The 19,951-nt window shown below is 26.9% G+C and overlaps 7 protein-coding genes across 12 annotated transcripts; 4 read left to right on the forward strand and 3 right to left on the reverse strand.

The window, feature by feature from the left end:
* Positions 1-20: 20 nt before the first annotated feature.
* On the reverse strand, positions 21-4,786 carry LOC124946841 (probable ATP-dependent RNA helicase ddx20). The gene is made up of 7 exons (XM_047488167.1): positions 4,687-4,786; positions 4,162-4,352; positions 3,919-4,092; positions 3,644-3,845; positions 3,375-3,570; positions 3,169-3,254; positions 21-3,091 (listed from the first exon to the last, which is right to left on the reverse strand). Exons 2-7 carry the CDS (start codon positions 4,346-4,348, stop codon positions 475-477), a joined length of 3,462 nt encoding a protein of 1,153 aa, XP_047344123.1. The 5' UTR covers positions 4,349-4,352; positions 4,687-4,786; the 3' UTR covers positions 21-474.
* A 95-nt stretch (positions 4,787-4,881) lies between these two features.
* On the forward strand, positions 4,882-7,539 carry LOC124946842 (WW domain-binding protein 11). The gene is made up of 7 exons (XM_047488168.1): positions 4,882-5,102; positions 5,193-5,318; positions 5,418-5,515; positions 5,637-5,808; positions 5,889-6,142; positions 6,246-6,783; positions 6,885-7,539. The coding sequence occupies exons 1-7, from the start codon at positions 5,039-5,041 to the stop codon at positions 7,325-7,327; spliced, it is 1,695 nt and encodes a 564-aa protein (XP_047344124.1). The 5' UTR covers positions 4,882-5,038; the 3' UTR covers positions 7,328-7,539.
* Positions 7,540-7,837: 298 nt separating this feature from the next.
* LOC124946843 (mediator of RNA polymerase II transcription subunit 15-like) lies at positions 7,838-11,250 on the forward strand. 2 transcript variants are annotated; one of them, XM_047488170.1, is made up of 7 exons: positions 7,885-7,977; positions 8,403-8,452; positions 8,704-9,148; positions 9,273-9,906; positions 10,169-10,338; positions 10,416-10,977; positions 11,088-11,250. In XM_047488170.1, exons 3-7 carry the CDS (start codon positions 9,110-9,112, stop codon positions 11,204-11,206), a joined length of 1,524 nt encoding a protein of 507 aa, XP_047344126.1. In that variant the 5' UTR covers positions 7,885-7,977; positions 8,403-8,452; positions 8,704-9,109; the 3' UTR covers positions 11,207-11,250. The 2 variants fall into 2 exon arrangements, with proteins under 2 accessions (XP_047344125.1, XP_047344126.1); XM_047488169.1 differs by lacking the exon at positions 8,704-9,148 and having other exon boundaries at positions 7,838-7,977.
* Positions 11,251-12,080: 830 nt separating this feature from the next.
* LOC124946768 (intraflagellar transport protein 22 homolog) lies at positions 12,081-14,231 on the forward strand. Its single transcript, XM_047487964.1, has 5 exons — positions 12,081-12,126; positions 12,177-12,227; positions 12,387-12,573; positions 12,637-12,836; positions 12,908-14,231. The coding sequence occupies exons 1-5, from the start codon at positions 12,081-12,083 to the stop codon at positions 13,075-13,077; spliced, it is 654 nt and encodes a 217-aa protein (XP_047343920.1). The 3' UTR covers positions 13,078-14,231.
* Positions 13,048-15,524, reverse strand: LOC124946429 (bifunctional coenzyme A synthase). 2 transcript variants are annotated; one of them, XM_047487123.1, is made up of 5 exons: positions 14,668-15,515; positions 14,246-14,589; positions 13,887-14,141; positions 13,616-13,798; positions 13,048-13,465 (listed from the first exon to the last, which is right to left on the reverse strand). In XM_047487123.1, exons 1-5 carry the CDS (start codon positions 15,254-15,256, stop codon positions 13,262-13,264), a joined length of 1,575 nt encoding a protein of 524 aa, XP_047343079.1. In that variant the 5' UTR covers positions 15,257-15,515; the 3' UTR covers positions 13,048-13,261. The 2 variants fall into 2 exon arrangements, with proteins under 2 accessions (XP_047343079.1, XP_047343080.1); XM_047487124.1 differs by having other exon boundaries at positions 13,255-13,428; positions 14,668-15,524.
* Positions 15,031-19,880, forward strand: LOC124946430. 4 transcript variants are annotated; one of them, XM_047487126.1, is made up of 7 exons: positions 15,031-15,504; positions 17,332-17,561; positions 17,782-18,250; positions 18,376-18,722; positions 18,803-19,050; positions 19,142-19,310; positions 19,372-19,880. In XM_047487126.1, the coding sequence occupies exons 2-7, from the start codon at positions 17,533-17,535 to the stop codon at positions 19,622-19,624; spliced, it is 1,515 nt and encodes a 504-aa protein (XP_047343082.1). In that variant the 5' UTR covers positions 15,031-15,504; positions 17,332-17,532; the 3' UTR covers positions 19,625-19,880. The 4 variants fall into 4 exon arrangements, with proteins under 4 accessions (XP_047343082.1, XP_047343083.1, XP_047343081.1 ...); XM_047487127.1 differs by lacking the exon at positions 17,332-17,561 and having other exon boundaries at positions 15,032-15,504; XM_047487125.1 differs by lacking the exon at positions 15,031-15,504 and having other exon boundaries at positions 17,101-17,561.
* On the reverse strand, positions 15,310-16,543 carry LOC124946431. The gene is made up of 3 exons (XM_047487129.1): positions 16,204-16,543; positions 15,992-16,111; positions 15,310-15,900 (listed from the first exon to the last, which is right to left on the reverse strand). Exons 1-3 carry the CDS (start codon positions 16,349-16,351, stop codon positions 15,761-15,763), a joined length of 408 nt encoding a protein of 135 aa, XP_047343085.1. The 5' UTR covers positions 16,352-16,543; the 3' UTR covers positions 15,310-15,760.
* Positions 19,881-19,951: the final 71 nt, after the last annotated feature.

Genomic DNA, 19,951 nt, shown 5'->3' on the forward strand with positions numbered 1-19,951 from the left:
ATTATATTGTAAAATCATTATAAAGAAAATAACTTTTATTATAGAAGATATTATGAAGTTCTTGTATTTTTCATTTACATAACTATACATGTAATATCCTTCCTAACCCTAAAACTATATAATACGCGTCTTTTACATCAATCTTTTTACTCAATAGGACATATGCGATTTGTAATCCCACAAAATTCAATCGAGAAAGATCAATTGAATTACGTAAGATCAAGTAGTACGGTATCGATGGTAAAAGGTTACACATGGCACACAGAGCATGTATCTTATAAATGCATACCAATAACATATGACCTTTTACTATCGATCGTTTCGCATATCATTATACATTACCAATCGATTATAAATCAATCGTTAGAAATCATGACCAAAAATAATGTAACATTCAATTTATAATATTAACATATTATATATATATATATCCATAAGCGCATCATATGATTATGACTATTCATTTTTAGTAGACTATTCTAACATCTGAGACTGATAAATGTGCCAATGTAAATTATTAGTTTGCATTCTAATGGATGTAAATAATTCTTCAATGTCCATTTCTTCTTTATGATTAGAATTTACAGAATTATTTGATGTATTTTGGTTAATTTTTGATTTGTAATAATCATTATTTAGAGAAGTTTGTTTCGGACACGTGTCATAACTTAGATTATAAAAAAAGTTATTATCTGTATAATTATTATAAAAACAATACGATTGAATCCAAGGATCTATAGTATGATTATGATTATAGCTGTTCCACTCATTAACATCGCAATAAAAAGAAACTCCATCTGATTTTGTATCGGCATTGCATTTTTTCCTATGACAAAAAGATACTGCAGCTTGTACATCTATATTAGAATTTTGTTTTGTATTTAAACATTTTTTAGGTACTGAATGATCATCAAAACTATCCATTTGTTTACAAAAACTAATAGTTTCTGGATCTATTTGTTCATTGCATGGTAATAAGTCTTTCTTGGCATTGCCAATATCCAAAGATGATTTATCTGACAAGTCAGTTTCATTACTTTCACCTATTGTTTCTGTATTTATATTACATTGTTGATCACATGTAACTGAATCTTCTATTACACTAGAATTTTTATTTAATTTATTTCCCAGATCCATTGTATTCATTTCCTCACCAAGTTTCTTTATGCTTTCTGGATCTTCGTTAATTTTGTTTAATATAAAGTCATTTGTATAATTATGACTTATTGATTGAATAGAATTATTTTCATGTATTGCAGGATACGAAGAATCTTTCTGTATTAATTTAACTTCACTGTTTGTCTTGTTGATATTCTCTTGTTGTATTAAAACACATAATTCGTTGACAGATATTGTATCTTTATTTAGTATTTTATTACTTATACTATCATATTCAAATTTATCTAAGACAGTAAAATATTTAATCCATTCTGCAAATCTTAATGTAATATCTGGTTCGTTTTGTAAAAATTGTAATGCTGTACGATAATATTCCAATTCTTTATCAAATATTAAATTTGGCATAAAAACATCTCCCTTCATCTGATACGGAAAGTAAGCTTCAAATTTTTTTCCATACTGCCTATAATATCTTTTAAAATCTTCTATTTCTATGTATATATCTATCAGATTTTTATTAATGTGTGGTAAATATAAATAGATATCATCAATTTCTTTGTCAGTACGAAGTTCAGGATAAATATAGAGAAAAACTTTCTTCTGTACTTGCAAGAAAGTTCTTAAAACTAATAAATTAAAGTCATCTGTTATAGGGCTACAAATAGAATTTGATATATTTTTCATTGTATTGTTTAATAAACAAATTTCAAAGTTAAGCTGTTTATTCCATGCTGATGCTATACTTAGTATAGAATCATCATCATATCCTATATCAAGTTTATTCTGTTTTTTTAAACTTTCTGCATTTATTTGCAAATAGTTCAATAATTCTTTAATATAAAGAACATCAATATCTTCTGTATCTTCTGATGACGGTAATTCAACACACGTAGCATTATTTTCTTCTGTGAAGTGGCTTTGTTCTTCGTTATTTTCAAATATTGAATTATTATCATTCATAATTTCAGAATTAATTGTATTATTTGCCTGAGTAGTCATATTTGTAGCATATTTCCTATTGATTGTAAATTTCAAATATTCCATCATTTCATTATTATGAATATTTAATAATTCATCCTGCTCAACATTAGATAAATCAGCTTTAAACACAACATCTTCATTAAGTTTCTGAAACTTGGATGGATTATTGGAATTATTTATTAATTTAAATTCATATAAATTCTTTGATGTTGCTTCAATACATGAAGTATCAAAATTTGGTATTTCCTTTTCCACTTCATTTCTTAAAGGACATTCAAGTTCGTTTTCTTCTGCTATATGTTGTGCAAGTAACGAATTAGTTGACGTAGTGTCTTCTGAATTTGATGTAGTTATATATTCAAAAGACTTACTATTTTCATGTACTGGATTATTACTTATTTGATTTAACATATTTTCATTGAAGGATAACTGAATATTATTTGCTTTATTTTTATTATTTTGTAAAAATACTTTATTACACTGAGATTTCTCATGAGATATAAAAGTAGGCAAGCCATCATCTGAATCAAGTCTTCTATTGTCAATTTCTTCTTCATCTATATCACAATCATATTTTCCAAATATCTTATCAAATGCTGTATAATCAGAACTCCAAATATTAAGTGGATACTCTACAGGAAGTTTAGCAATGGAAAAATTATTTCCCCCAATAGTTCTTAATATATTCTTGAACGACTGTAATTCATTGTTTGAGATAATAGTGATAGAAATTCCATAAGATCCATAACGACCACCTCTTCCAATTCTATGTAAATATGTAGCTGCATCTCCAGGTATATCAAAATTGACAACTAAATTTACATTTTCAACATCAATACCTCTAGCAGTTAAATCGGTTGTTATCATTATTCTACATTTAAATGTTTTTAATTTTTTAATAGCCTGTTGTCGCTTAACCATATCTTGATTTCCTGTTATGTAAGCAGCAGAAAAACCCATCGAATTAATTTTATTACACACAGATTGTGCTCTGGAAAATTAAAAAAAATATATATCAATATTAGTCCTTAGATTAGATCTGTTATAATCAAAAAATGTAAAACATACCGTGATTGGTAATTTGAAAATACTAAACATTGTTTAAATGGAATTTTATTAAAAATCTTGATAAGTTCTTTTACTTTAAATTTGACCTATATAAACAAAAAAAAAATTGTAAAAATCTTTTATAAAAAGAATTAAAAATTAATAATGAATTATATAATAGTAATATAGACAAATATTAATAACTAAAAATACGAATTTATAGCTACCTGTTTCATTGTACATGGATGTGAAGGAACTACAGTAACAAATTGTTTTAAACCAACAAGAATTGGTCCATCATCATCTGGAGATGTTAATATTGGTGAACACATATACATTTGAAGAAAAGATTCCAAATCTCCTAAATAAGTTGCACTTGATGCTATAACTTGTTTACTAACTGGTAGTTTAGAAAATATGTAACTGAAATTACAAAATTTATAAGAATTAAAACTGTTCAACATATACAATAAAAAAGTGGCCACATTATACCTACTTAATATCTCCTTGGAAACTATTTTCCATTAATTTATCTGCTTCGTCAAGTACAAATAATCTGATATTGTCAGTTTTAAGGAATCCTTTCTCTATCAAATGTTTTACTCTACCTGGAGCTCCAACTGCTATGTGACACACCTTAACTTTTTTTTTATCATCATCTAAAATCATTCCTCCAATAAAAGATTCAACTTTCAATCCTGAAAAAAGTTTAAATTCTACATAGAGTACATTCATCTAATCAAAATAAAATAAATAAAAAAATATACTGACCTTTCAATTCTGAACCGACAGATGACAAAACTTCAGAAATTTGTATAGCTATTTCTCGTGTAGGTGCTAATATTAAAACTTGTATAGAAGATACTTGAACATCTATCATTTCAAGAGCCACAGTACCAAATACTAATGTCTTTCCAGTTCCAGATTTTGCTTTTATTATTAAATCTAAAATAATAATATTAAAAATATAACTTCATATAAGATAAATGCTATATTAATATTATACCAACATACCAAAACCACAGCGTCCTAATGGTATTGCTTTGAGTTGTATGGGAGATGGACTTTGAAAACCACAATTAGCTAAGCCATTCAAAATATTTTGAGAAAGTCCCATTTGAGAAAAAGTTACATCTTCTAGTATTTTAACATCCTTAGTGCGTGGCTTCTTTTTTACATCATGAGCAATAGTGTTCAACATGTTTCTTTAATAACATAAAGAATATACAAACAAATAAGTACAAGTAAATAATATATAAAATATTAACTTGTGATGTGAGGTTAGCTATTAATTTCGCATTGCTACTTAATAAATATTACATTGATATTTGATAGTTATTATTAACCGATAATATATTATATAAACAAATTGTAAATATATCAGTTTATATAAAAATTCATAAATAATTCATTCGTTAACAAATAAAATATTCAAACTTATCTTCGCAAGTTACGAACTTTTATTAATATATAAAATTACATTACTTGATTAAATTATTAAATTTTATGTTTTTAACATAAATTTCAATAAAAAATTACCTATATTATATTTATACTAAGTAGATATATAAATATGAGAATATCTGTGCACGACTATATCAAGTTGAAGATACAAAATCTGAATCAAATTAAACATTTTGCGAGTACCAGTAAATGCTCCAATCGTAACGCAGCATATAATCTCTTAATAAAAACGTAACTTTATGTTTCAAGAAGTTATTTGTAAATGCACCTTTCATTGTTGAACAGTAGTACATTGAAAAATGATAGTATAACGACGACATGTTGATTGAACAAAACATAAATAATTATGTTGATTTACAATTAAGGTGACTTAAAATTAAAAAGTCAGATAAATTTCATTGTTTTACTTGTGTTAAAAATAATTAAAATGGGTCGACGTTCAATTAATACCACGAAAAGTGGGAAATATATGAATCCTACAGATCAAGCACGTCAGTATTGTTCATAACCAAAATATATAAATAATAAATTCTTATTATAAATAATAGAAGATTGACTATTTTGTGTATTATATATTTTAGGTAAGGAAGCTCGTAAAAAAGAATTAAAGAAAAATAAAAAACAAAGACAATTGGTGCGAGCTGCTGTTTTAAAAGGCAAAGATCCTACTCAAATAATTGAAGAAATGGAAAAAATAGATCAAATGGGTTAGTATTACACAATAGTATTAGTTTCCTAAAGTTTTGAATTACTAATTTGAATTACTAATTTGTTTTACTAATTTGTTGGTGTTTATTTCATTTTAGAATACAATGTTATGCAGCCACCACCCTTAAATGAAAAAGTATTAAAAGATAAACGAAAGAAACTTAAGGAAACCTTAGATCGTGTTTTAAAAATGTATGTAAGTATAGAAGTATTATACATTTTATATTTTAAATTGGTAAGATGACAATAGAAGATTTTTAATGCCTTTATAAAATCATTTATAATTTATATTTCTATGGTTGATTTACTTTTCTTAGGCAAAAGATGATCAAGAAAAGTGGGCAGAATTAAAAGAACAATTAATACAGTACGAACGAAGAAGAATAGATTTAGTCTCATATTTTGAAGCTGTAAGACATGCACAACAGGTACAAGTTGATGAAATACCATTGCCATCTGCAGCCAGTGATATATCTCGGATTTATCCAGGTTTTGAAACAATTTTCTTTTATGTTTTATTTCATATTATTGAGATTTTCTTAATATTACAAAGAGAAATATTATTTCAGGCTCATTAACATCACAAATTCCACTACCGGACATGCCACAACCTCCTGCGCATATGTATCCGCCACATCCACATTATATACCACAGCATCATCCACTCATGAACATACCAATACCACCAAGTATTTTAAAGAAAACCAGTGCATATGCCACAGCTCCATCAATACCTACAATGGCACCAAATAAAGAACCACCAGGTGTTCCACCTTTTCCACCGCCTGATCTTTCAAGTGATGATGAAGATGTCACAGAAAAGGTAATACTGTATATTTATTATTACAATAAGTTAATGATTCTTCATTTGATTTCTTGAATATAGACAATTAATTTTATAACTATTTTATATATGCAACATATAGAATAAAGATGCACCAGCAAAATCAAGAACAATACGTTTTGCGGATGATAAAGATGATAATAAGCAAGATTCCGATAAAGAAAAAGATTCGGAGAAAGATAAAGAAAAAGATAGAGAAATGGCAAAGGTGAAACCAACTACTTTGCAACAAAAAATGTTGGCCATGGCAGGTCAAGATATTGATCAGTTTATGCGTGAAATGGAAGTAGTTCATAAAAAACGAGAAACTGAACGTGCTCAAGATTTAAATGCTCGCTTATCATTACTTGAGGCAGAGAATGAATCTAATAATAAATCTAATAATAAATCTAACAACAAAACAGAAGATGAAGAACTTGAGCCTCCAGGAGCATCTGAGCATTCCTCAGGACATAATCAGCATGCATCATCTCATTCTCATACACAACATACACAACAACATAATTTGCCCCATATGAATCTTCCACCACCTCCATTACTATATAGGCCACCACCTCCGCCATTACACCTCCGAATGCCTCCACCACCACCACCTCGTATCGGACTTCGTCTTCCACCTGGTAATACATATATCATTATATTATAATATGTAAAATTTAATCATGGGGAGATCATAATTTTATTATTCGATAAATTTATTGTATAAAAAATATTTTTGCAGGTCCCCCACCTGGATTGCCTAGAATGTTACGACCGGGTCCACCAAGTATGCCTAGAATGCCACCACCACAGATGCAAATGCCTAGTTTATCTAATATTTCAAATATAGCAAATGCTCAGATGCAAACACAAGCAGGAACAGGATCGCAACCTAAAACTCCTAATGTATTATCTGCTGCTCCTCAATTAATTAACAGAAAAGATAAAGATGGGAAAAATACAACGACTATTGAAGCCAAGCCTCAAATTCGGAATTTAGCTGCGGATGTTACTAGGTTTTTACCAACATCTCTACGAGTAAAACGAGATGATAAGAGAAAACCAAGCAACATATCCAGACTTTCAGAAAGATTACCAGAAACTCAACCACTTCGGACAACACAACCTAAAACAAAGGATGATGCATATATGCAATTTATGCAAGAAATGGAAGGTTTACTCTGAGTAAATAAAATAATTATTAGCATTATAATTAAGATGAAAGATAGTGAATTTTTGTATTATATAAGATCATTAAATAGCCCTTACATAAATTCTGTAATTACAAATTCCATTTTGCACCGTATATATGGCATTTTTGTTGTATAAATGTACAAGTTTCGCTTTAAGAATACTACATGTTGTGATATTTTCAAAATGCAGACGTTTAAATTATTTTTCAATTGATTTATTATTTTGCCCGAATATTGTACAGTCACAAAAAAATTACCATATATCACATAGATTATAGAATAAAAATATTAATGCAATCTTTTTTTTTTTAACAAAAACGACTGATCGAAGCATTTATATAGTTTCGTATTTTGCTCATGCGCGATGTTTGAGATTCATATTTCCTGTTCTTAAGAGTAGTGGGGATGAAATCATAGCGTCATTTCCTTCTTCATGATTAAGTGGCAGGCGTGCTCGATAACACTGTAGCATTTAACGAAGCAATTGAACTATTTTATGTATATTTAAGTGGTAATAAATGATACTATAGTTATTAACGTGTTTAAACTTTACAAATTAACATTATTTAAGACAGTTCTACTCTTTTATTAAAAACATAAAAATGTTTGCGAGAAACAGACAAAGTCAGGGCTATCCCAGTGGTAAGAACAGTACAAAATTTATTTTTATATTCAAGGTATATAAACATGTTGATTCAAAATAAATTCTTTTATATTAATTATGTATAAACATAAATAAATTTTGATTTGTATTAAAATATATTACATCAAAAGATCAATACTATCGATTATGTTCGTATTTGAAATGTATATCATTTGTATTTTATTTTTCCTTTTTTTATATACAATAGTTATGATCACCTGGTATAAACATAATATATATGTTTACACAAAGATCGTAAGTTTATTTATTAAATATTTTCGTTGAAAAGCAATATATTTGCTTAGGTTATACAACAATTCGGCGATTATACGTTTTATTTTTATTTATATGGCATAATTTGATTAACCTTACAATATAATATTTCTTAGAAAACACAATAAGAATATATTTATATATGTTGCAGCACGAACACAAAATCCTAGTAACCAGGCTCCTTTCCAGAGCCAAAATTCTGTAAGTTTCCATTTATTTATTAATATGTACTTTTATGTCATATTCTTTATGGATATAAAATTTATATTAATTCCAAATCTTGTATTACTTCAAAATTAAATAGAAGATCCCAAATATAACACAAGATATAAAAGATGTTTGAGTTTTCACATATATAGATGCATTAAAATGTTCCATATGTTGTTTCCAAAGTTGTTTCCATTTGCATGTACTAATTAGTGGTCCCTACTTTCCCCTCCCCTGCAATGCAGGTACTAGTAGCTATACAACAATACCGAGGAAGTGCGGTCGGCCAGGGGCTAGATCGTCTGTTACCCACATAGCATAACCTGCCATAGGCCATTTTGTTGATTTATACTGAACTCATGTCTAAGCAAGTTGAATTATTTTAATATTATTATATTATTGATATTCAACTCTAATTTATTTTCTATATACTTTATTTAAACTGTATTCTTTGTACTATAAATGTACATTCTTTTCTTTTTGTAATTTTTTTTTTTTTTCCTTTTTTTTATTACTTATACTTAAAACATAGAATATATTCTAATAGATTGATTATAATTTAACATATACATTATAGTTTATATTCATTGTTATTTTTAAAATTGCTTTTTAAATTATCTAATAATTAACATATTTTAACTTAGCTGAGTCATGAGTAAGGAAACATTGGCCATAGTTAAAGATAACTTGGTAGGTAAAAGCTATGGGGGTAGCATTAGATTGCTTTTAAGTACATATGCGATGCTAGACCTTGGTGGGATAGCACAACCGTAGAGGTTCCTTGTGTAGCGGCGACCCACCCTATATTTTACAGTTTAGTCAGCAAGGGAGTTATCAGCCACCACAACCAATCGTAACTCAGCAAGCTATTTACAAACAAGGGAATGTGCAAACTTCACAACCGTTTAAATCTCAACCACCAGTACAGATACAACAACCTAGTATAACAAGACCCTTGCAACAATTGAAACCTCAATTAACGCAGCAGCAACAGCAACAACATCTGCAGCAACAGCAACATATGCAACAGCAGCAGCAACAGCAACAGCAGCAGCAGCATATACAACAACAGCATATACAGCAACAACAGCAGCAGCAACATATGCAACAGCAGCAACATATACAGCAACAGCAGCAACATATACAGCAACAACATATACAGCAACAGCAACCACCCCCACAACTGCCACCACCTAATACTCAACAACAACAACGCCTAAAACCAATACTTAAACAGAGCTCGATTACAGTATCTACTGTTCCTATGCAGAACACATCTGTCACCCCTCAACAACCTGCTTCTACATCACAAAATATATCTGTACTCACTACATCAGATACAACTGCCTGTTGCAATAATGCCATTGATGGAAAAGTTGATGTCAAAACTGAAAATGCAGATACTGATGCACCAGAAATACCAAGATGGAGACGTAAAATACCTGGATGTAAGTATAATGTATATACATTTGTAATAGTTTCTATAAAATTTTATATACTTTTTTATATTATTATTTTATTATTGATATGATGACAAAACGCTGCGCAAATTTGAAGATGTTTAGCTTTTGTTCGGTGTTTTGCTCCTTGAGCTAAGGCATTCAAACAATCAATGTGAATTAGTGTACTGAAAAAATTAAAAGCTAGATAATACAAACAGATATTATATCTTAAACTTTTCTATGTTAAATAATAAAATTATGTATGCAGTTAAGGTAAATAAAAAACTAAAACGTCTTCGCTTGAATCAACGTTTAAGAAAGACTCTTCAACCAAAAAACGCAATTATGGTTTTAAATGAAATGAAAGCTGGAGTGCAGTTTACATTTCCTGAAACACAAGGACCTATGCCAAATTCTCTTTATCTTGTTCATGCAGAGGTAAAAAAAAGTTTTCTTACAATGAATACTCATTCTGTATATTTGTTTTGATTAAATATTATGCATATAATTGGCAGCTTGATGGGAAAACATATGTTGGTCAAGGATTATCTAAACCACTTGCACGTCAAAATGCTGCTGAAAATGCATTAAAAGCATTATTACTTGAAAAAATGACTGCAGCTAGTATGAAAGCACGTATGGATGCCGAATCAGATGGACAAGCAAATCAACCTGCAGATTCTTCCATGTCATCAACGAAAGAAGACAATGCAGAAGATGGACAAATGTCAACGGATACTAATATTGATGAAAGCGAAGAAGTTCCATGGAGTTCATTAGCAAGTTTTGCACTTTATAAACTTTTCTTGGAATGGCATAATCAAGGAACATCAGTACCAGTACCCAGACCAGGATTACCTACACCACTAAAAGGAGCAAAGAAAATACTTTCTAGTACAAATAAATTTCCAGTTCAGAAGGAACTTCCACCAAATGCGACCAATATACATCCTGTTATGTTATTAAATCAAATGAAACCAGGATTAACATATGTAGAAATAAGTCGTCTTGGAAATCCACCTAATATAATGTTTACACTAGCTGTGGAAATTGATGGTGTTGGTTATACTGGTTCAGGTATATAAAAATAATAAACTTAATAAATACAAGATAATAATCGTATTCTTGTGTTAATGGAGAATTTATTTATAAACATGTAAATAATTATAATATCTCTTTAATTACAGCAAGAAATAAAAAGGATGCTAAAAAAATAGCAGCAAAAGCAGCATTGTTAGCTTTATATGGATTAAACTATCCTGAGGAAAATAAAGTTGATCAATCAGAGGATGTACAAAGTATGTAAAGTAATCTTTACATATTAATCAAAATACATTTCTTTAATTACAATTTCTCTTCTGTTATTTTCTTTATCCAAATAATAAGTGTTTACAATATGCTACAAATTATAATTATTAGATTATTATACAGAAATGACTTGAAGATAATCATGTGTAAAGTTATATCATTTATATTTATTAATGTATAGATTCAGAAATATTTTGTAATAATCTGTAAGCTATATGAAAAAAAAAAAAAAAAACACATATTTTAAAAGATAATGTAACATCTCATCTGATTATGTATAATATGACATGAATTGTACTTATTGTAAAAGAAGTTAAGCTATCTTAAATAGATATATTGTATTTGCACTCATATGTTATCTGACATTCGAGAAAGATCTTTTAAAGTAAAAGATATATACCATAAAATTTTTTTAATTTTCTTAGTATTTTATTTAGTATTTTATTGACCAATCAAATATTGAGAACAGCACATGTTTTTTTTATATATATATTGATAAGATTTGCGAACTAGTTTATTAATAATTACATTAGTTCTATGTATATCGTTCATAACACAATTTATTTGTATTAACTATCTTATTACATAAATATCTTATAAAACTATACGTTGTTGATAAATAAATTAATACCTAGTACTAAATATTATTGAAATATTAACCTGTAATAAATATGTAATATATCCGTTTATTATATGCATGTGTATATATATATATATATATATATATATACACATAAGTATGGGTGTGTGTGTGTGTGTGTGTATGTATTATATATAGAATTATTTTCAATTGGAATAATTATAATTTTATATAAATACGCTTATTTATTATGTTATATAATTAAATACGCATTCTAAATTCAATATTATGAATGGTTACCATAGAAACAGTATCGTACACAAAAATTGCCTTCAATAGTATGGTACACAAATATGGAAAGATTACGAAATATACTGTATTGCAAAAGATATCAATAACTATGCAAGCTTTAAAATTAGTAGTAATTGGACCATTGGAGGTGAGATATTAAGAATTAATGTTAATAAATACTAGTGCTTAAATTAAATCTTTTTTATTTGATAACATAAGTAATAAAACTTATGTGTCATATTATTTATTTTCTATATGATTTTGAATAAGAAAAGAGTAAACATCTGAATATAGACCATACTTTAAGAAAGTAATATCTTTCAGAGTGGTAAAACTACAGTATCAAACTTTCTTGCTGATGCTTCAGAAATCCCTTACAATTACCATCCAACATATGGTGTAAGAATACTAGAAGCAGAAGCACAAGGCATTATAGTAAATAATAGAACTATTTCAAAAGATATTGAAATATGGGATTGTAGTGGCGATTTCAAGTATGCAAGTTAGATATATTGTATGTTTTAAATGTGAATTCTTATAATTTATGTATTTTATAGATTTAAAACTTGTTGGCCTGCTATAAGAAAAAATTTGCATGGTGTGATGTTAATATACAGTGCAAAAAAACAAAATTGTTTAAAAGAAATACAAGAGTTCTATGATTATTTTGTTACACAGACTAAATTAGGTCCTGATATGTGCGTAATATTTTGTTACGATCCTGACAGAACTCTATCTGAATTACCGAAATCGATTTGTAAGTGTAAAAATAAAAAAAATAAGTGACAAATTGTAATTAAAAAAGTAATAATTTTTTTACTTATGCAGCTTCCACATTTCCCAAAGTATCACATGTCAGATGCGATATAGAAGAAAATGGTAATAAGTTACAAGCTGACTTTCGTTCATTTTTAAGCTCTCTTATGACTAAAATGCAAGACTATTTGGATCAAGAAGAAAACACTATATTAACCGATAATATTTTATTTGCTAAATAATTTCCTATTAATTTAGTAAGATATAATATATGTACACATATTGTACAAAAGTTTATAACAATATTATATTTTAATTCCAGTGTATAATCTATATAAAAAAGGATTAAATTTATAAACTAAAATAAACCATATACATTCCCCTTTTTTTTTCTTTAACCATTATGTTTCTAAGAGTATCATTATATTAATCAGCTGAATGTTGTGATAAATAAGTCTTTAATTCCTCCCATGCATTTTGTACTTGCTTTTCTGTGAAATCATGATCCCACAATGTGCATATGACAACATTAGCTTCTTTAATTTGATCTAAGTTACTTGGTTGCATTTCTATTCTTTGTTTTGCTTCATCCTCTGATAAAATATTTCTTTTCATGATTCTTTTAATAGCCTACACATTTAATATATATATATATATATATATATATATATATATATATATATATATATATATATATATATATATATAATTTCTTAATAAGATATTTGTATATTGTTAATAACATGAAGTACATATAATATTAACTAATATTAAACAAACCTCTTCTGGTGGAATTATGCAAGCCCATATTTCATGACATTCATTCTGCCAATTAGCTTGTATCAAGACTGCTGCCTCCATAAAAATAACATTATATCCTCCTATATATAGTTCATTTATTTTCCTTTTAGCCTCTTCAAGAATTAAAGGCCACATTAAATTATTTAACTTATTTAATTGTTCCTGCATTTTTAATACAAAATTATCAAATTATTGAAAAAACAACTGGAATAATCTTGTCATATTATACAAATTATATATATAAATATACCTTATCATTAAATACAATATTACTAAGAGCTTTTCTATTGATAAAACCATCTGCATTAAGTATGCCTGTACCAAAATGTGTAACTATAGTTTGAAAACATTGTTTTCCAGGAAGATATAAATCATGTGCAATTTTATCACAATTCACAAATCCAGCGCCAAATTTTTGTACTTTCTCGATCACTGATGATTTACCACTTGCTATACCACCAATTAACCCAATAATATAAGGTTTAAGTGGTTTATCTTTGTTTATCTGCAAAATTATTAATAATATATATAAAAATAAAATATGTAATATATATAAAAGTAATATAAATAAATATAATTGAAGAGGTCTAGTGTCAATAAAATACATACGGATTTCCCTAATCTTTTGCCAAGTAATCGTATTCTTTGATTACTAGAACTAATTTTATTTTCTTCATATGCTTTGTGATTTTCATCAGCTAATAATTTTACTTCATGAATAACCAATTCATTCAAATTTTTCTGTAATCGCAAAGAATTGACTTTATCCCCGCCTCGTCTCGTTTCTTCACTAACTACTATCATTTCAAATGTAGGATCATCTTTAGTAGGACCATACATATCATTAATAGGAACAATATCATATGTTAATGATGAATCCACATCTTCTAAAAAATCTTTAACATCTGTTATTCTTTTAGAGCACGGTTCTATTAATTCCCATAGCAATTTTCCTAAAAATATTATTGATTGATTGTCAGTTGTGACTAAATACAACAATTGAAAACATTATTTTAATAATAATTTCTAACCAGTTAACATGTTTGTATTTGTCACACCAACTGTAAGTTTTTCTCTAGAATACAAAACAGCTTCGCTTAAAATAATTTTATGTCCATTGTGTAGACGATCAAATGTGCCACCCAAAACAACACTTTTGTATGTTTGTAAATCTTTTGTACTACATTCATCGGTATCGTTACATTTCTTATCATTTTGTTCATTATCAAGTGTAATATAACTGCATCCTTCTGATATATTGACAAGGCAATCTTGTATAAAAGTATCAACTACTTTTGTATTATAAATTTGATCAAAAATTATTATTTCCACCGGATTTTTAGTATTTATAATGGTAAAATCAGGATTTTTTATATGTGTTAATAAAATTCGTATATCTAGTCTAGAACAATTATTGGAAGCTATTTTATAAATATTAGCAACGATTTGAGCATAACGAGGTAATTTCGGTAATTTAATGGAATGATTTCCTGGTGTAATTAAATTTTTTTCTGGCAAATACTGAATATATAATGTTTTTAAAACATGTTTATTGATAACTGGTAATAATGTCGTAATCCTACTAGGATTTGTCAAAATTAACAAACCAGTACTTAACATATTTAAACACAAATTTAATTTTTTAGTAGAACTATATAAGATGATTCTATTTCAAATAACACTTGTTTAGAGTTGAATATGACGATTATTCTATGCATACTATCATTTAATAACTAATAGTAACGTAGAATGAAATATCTTTGCGTAACGAATAAATAAATAAACATAAAGACTATCAATTAACGTATTTATGTATCCGGTGACGATCACCTGAAGTTGACGATCTTAACGAAGAGGTTATTTTTGCTGTAGGTATAACTTCAATAACTTTGAACTTTGTTCCTTTATTGTTAAACATAGATTATGAAAAATACCTATACAAGTTACTTAATGTAATCTTAATTAATTTATTAAACAATAAATTTTGAAATTATTGTATTCAATGCATCTAAACTAATTAAAAAAGCAGTATATCAAATAACAATATCAAATTAATAATTTATTCTGTAGATCAAATTATATATTTAATTGATTATTACTGTAAAGCATACAGTACATAAAATTTCATGGTTCTGAATAACTTCTCGAAAGTCTCGTAATTTTATTATGCAATAATAACCATTCTGCTAAAAGCTTATTATGATTATTTAAAGCTGATTTCATAACGATATCATAGTGTTTATTTGGCATATCTAAATGACAACCTGTGATACAATCAGATATAATTTATAATAAAGAACTCTCTGTAGTCATACATAAAATATAAATATGAATTATTTTTCATTTTCTACAAACCTGTTTCGCAAAGAATATCTAAGCAAGTAAAATCATTATTGTTAGGATGGTTAAGAAAAAAATATAATGCCATACAAATTGCATTTTCACCACTATAAGTTCTAAGAAAAGGATTAGCACCTGTATATAATATAAAACTTTCATAAGTTTTTAATGTTAAGTATAATATCATAATATATATATATATATATATCAAATACTATAAAGTTTACCTTTTGCAAGCATATATTCGATCAAACATGTGTTACCATGAAAGCAGACTTTGTGAAATGGTGTATAACCATCGGGTCCATGTGGAATATTAATTAAATGGGGACAATAATTAATTAAACGAATGCATCTAAGTGCATACACTTTCATATAACATTTCTAATAATAACATATCAATATAAAGATATTATTAATATGAGAAGATAATAAAATGTTCCAAATAAGTATAAATATGTCTTACATCAGCTGCTTCATATAATTTTAACAATATTTCTCTATGATTTATAATATCAACAATAGTTTGTGTTGATGTACACTGATTAGAGAAATATTTCTGTTTAGATTTTTCAAAAGGTGTAACAATAGATTTTGCCATATTATAATATTTTCCTATAGAATCATGTTAAACATATTTTTAAAAACAAAATGATAAAAAATTTACATAAAATAAATATTTAGTAAATATAATTTACATAAAATTATATTTAGTATAATAATTTTTCATTTATATCTTTACAGAATGCATACTTTTAATGCGATTATGTATACAAAAAATGATACCAATGATGAATAAAACTATGACTATTTGTATTTTACTTATATTCATAACTATAACTTAATATTATTTTATTTATTTATTTGAATTTAAAAAAATTTTTATTTTGTGTTTCTTTTTACACGCATTTATTCTTATTATATTTTTAAATATTTTAAATTCTATTATTTGATTGGATACACTTTGAAATTTAAACTATCCGTAAAAATAGCTTGTCATTGGTTAAAATTTGATGATTAATAACAATTAAATAATTATAATAATTATTGTTACAAGACTTTTTATTATGTAATTAACAAATAGACATGTGAAAAATAAATAATTCATTATATAAAGATAAGATTTGGCAGAAACATTACATTAAATAATATTATTAAATTATAGTTTATTTTTATTTTGAATATAAACCAATCAGCGTTAACTGTTATATATTTTCGACCAATCATGATAAATGTATTTGCATCGTATGTGTATTATTGCGCGTAAATTCAGCTCTTTTGAAATAATGATTATGAGTTTCAATAAGAGATTGATCGCATTATGATATAATTACAAGATTTATAATATTTTAAAGGGATATATCTTTTAATTAACAAATCGAGAATTCTTTGGTGACGTTGAAATGTTTTAAATTACCTGCCTGGCTATTAGTAAAATAATCAATAACAACAGTGATTCTTATACAAGATTCGTGATTATACTTTTGTCAAGGACTTCCTGTCATAATCTCTATAACGATTTTTAATGATTTGTGCCATAATTTGGGAAGCATGAAATGCATAAGAAGACAATTAAACGGAATGTGTACGTTATTCTTAATTGTACTTTACATTTCAAGAATTAAAAGTAATCAGTTTCAGATTTCAGATGTGAATTAAATTTTTCGACATAATAATAATTTGAAAAATTAATTTTATAACTTACAATATAATTATAAAATAATTAATATTTATCTGTAAGAGTTAATATTAAAGTTATTTTTAATAAAATCTGAGATGTAAACGAATATACTTTTTATATATAGATTTAGTTCAACCACACAAAAGATAAAAGCACCTCAACATCTATTAAGACTACGAGACGATGAAGCTTATGAACATGAGTTGTGTGGAGTTCCATTACCAGATATACAAAGAAAAGAGTTTTCTAAAAGAATTACTAGTCCAACAAGCTGGGATCGAACTAGTATCTCAACGTCTCTGTCATGGCCTGAGGAAATGGAAAATGTTGCAACTGAGAAATTACTTCAACAATGGGACGCAATTGACAAAGTTCTCTATAATGAAACTAATAACTTGTCCAATAATGAAATTTTGGAAGAATGTACGCAATGGAAAATGCAAATACCGCATTTGAGAGTTATTGGAAAAGGATTGTTCGATAAAAGTATCTGTAAATCCACAGATTATAATGCAGATAAAAAAGAAGTACAAAAACCGTCTGATCATTGTGATAGTTCAAAACTATCTATTGAACATTATCAAGTAACAAAGGTATATGTTTATATTTTTAATAATGATGTATTTATATAAAATGTCATTTTTTTTTAAATTAAAGTATATTCTAAAGTATATTCTAAATGAAAATATAATTTTAAAAATGGTTTCTTTTTTTATAGGGTATCAATGAATCTTCAAACAATTCAAAAAATAAAAGATTAAAAGAAGATGTTTTTAATATTATCTTGGAATACATAAGTGCTCAATTATTTCCAACTAAAAATGATGATACAGACACAATAGATAGTACATTAGATAAAGTATTAAAAATTACTCCTGCACCTATGTGTAGGAATAGAACATTTACAAAAAGTTCTAAATCTACTAGATCAGGTGATCAAATTTTATATCATGATCATTTTGAGGATGATTCTTTAGATCTTAGTAATATAAAACAACATGAGGAAAATATTTCTGACAAATCAAAGCTTGAAACTATTAAAAGAAATAAACATTCCTCCGAAAGGTATATTTAAAGAAAAATAAGTATTTATGACATACATGTATGCTTATATATCTTGTTTTTAAACATATTTATGTCAACAGGAGAAAAGAGCATTCCATTTCTGCGAGTAAAGTAAAAGGTTTAAAAAAAATGGGAAATGATGTAAATGTTGAAAAAGAGAGACTGTATACTCCACAACAAAGCAGAAATAAACTTGGTACTGTTTTTAATGAAAAAATTGTAGTTAGTCCTGTGCCTTTTGCTGTATCTACCAGAGAAAGTTTTTCAACTTTAAAAACCGTACCTATTAGATTCATGGGACAAGCTTTAGAAATTTCATCTTCTCAAGGTAATATGTATTTTAATGTATGATATGATATAATATAATATAATAAATATAATACATTTATTAACTGATATATAATAATGTCTTGTTATAGGATCTGCTAGAAATTCTTTTTCTAACATTAAGCCATTGTGGAAATCAAATAGTATTAGAATGCCAGATACTCATTCTGCTTGGCATGCACCTGTATCTCCAGCTGTGTGGCCAAAAAATCTTAGACTTGCTCCTATAGATACTTCAAGGCTCCCCAGCAGTAAAAACAGGTATATTAACGAGCTGTGACTTATGATAAAATGATAAAAATAATAACAATTTTTATTCCAGGTCATCGTCGTTGGTTGCGTCACCAGCTGTATTACAACGCAGTATAAAACCTTTAAGTCCTATTTCACGTTCAATAATGCCCTCTACTACAAAAATTATACGCGATAAGAATAATGATGTTCTAGAAATTCAAGGTAAGCATATTACTACAGGACAGGTTCCAAAATCAGCTTTGTTCACAAGTAATTGGGATTATAGTCCTAGAAATACTGTAAGTAGGAAAAAAAAAGTTATAGTCAAAAATGAAAAATAACATTTAATATGCGATTAATAGTATATATTGTTATAAGGCAAATCGTAAAATATGCTTTCGTTATCTCGAAATGATTAGTTCTATAAATATAATAAGATTCATAAGATATATATATGTTGCTCTGGCAAAAGTTTAACTGTGGGACCAGAAATTAATTAAAAAAGATTTATTAACATTTTATTTATATAATTTCACTTTAAATAATTAATTTGATATTCACTATGCAAGAATAAAAATATTTTATTGTGGCAATATAATATGCATATTAATGAAAGTATTATGTATTTTTATAAAAATCAGGAATTCTTAATGTGATTTTTTTTTTTA

This window comes from Vespa velutina, chromosome 2, assembly GCF_912470025.1.
Source record: "Vespa velutina chromosome 2, iVesVel2.1, whole genome shotgun sequence".
Classification (NCBI taxonomy): Eukaryota; Metazoa; Arthropoda; class Insecta; order Hymenoptera; family Vespidae; genus Vespa; species Vespa velutina.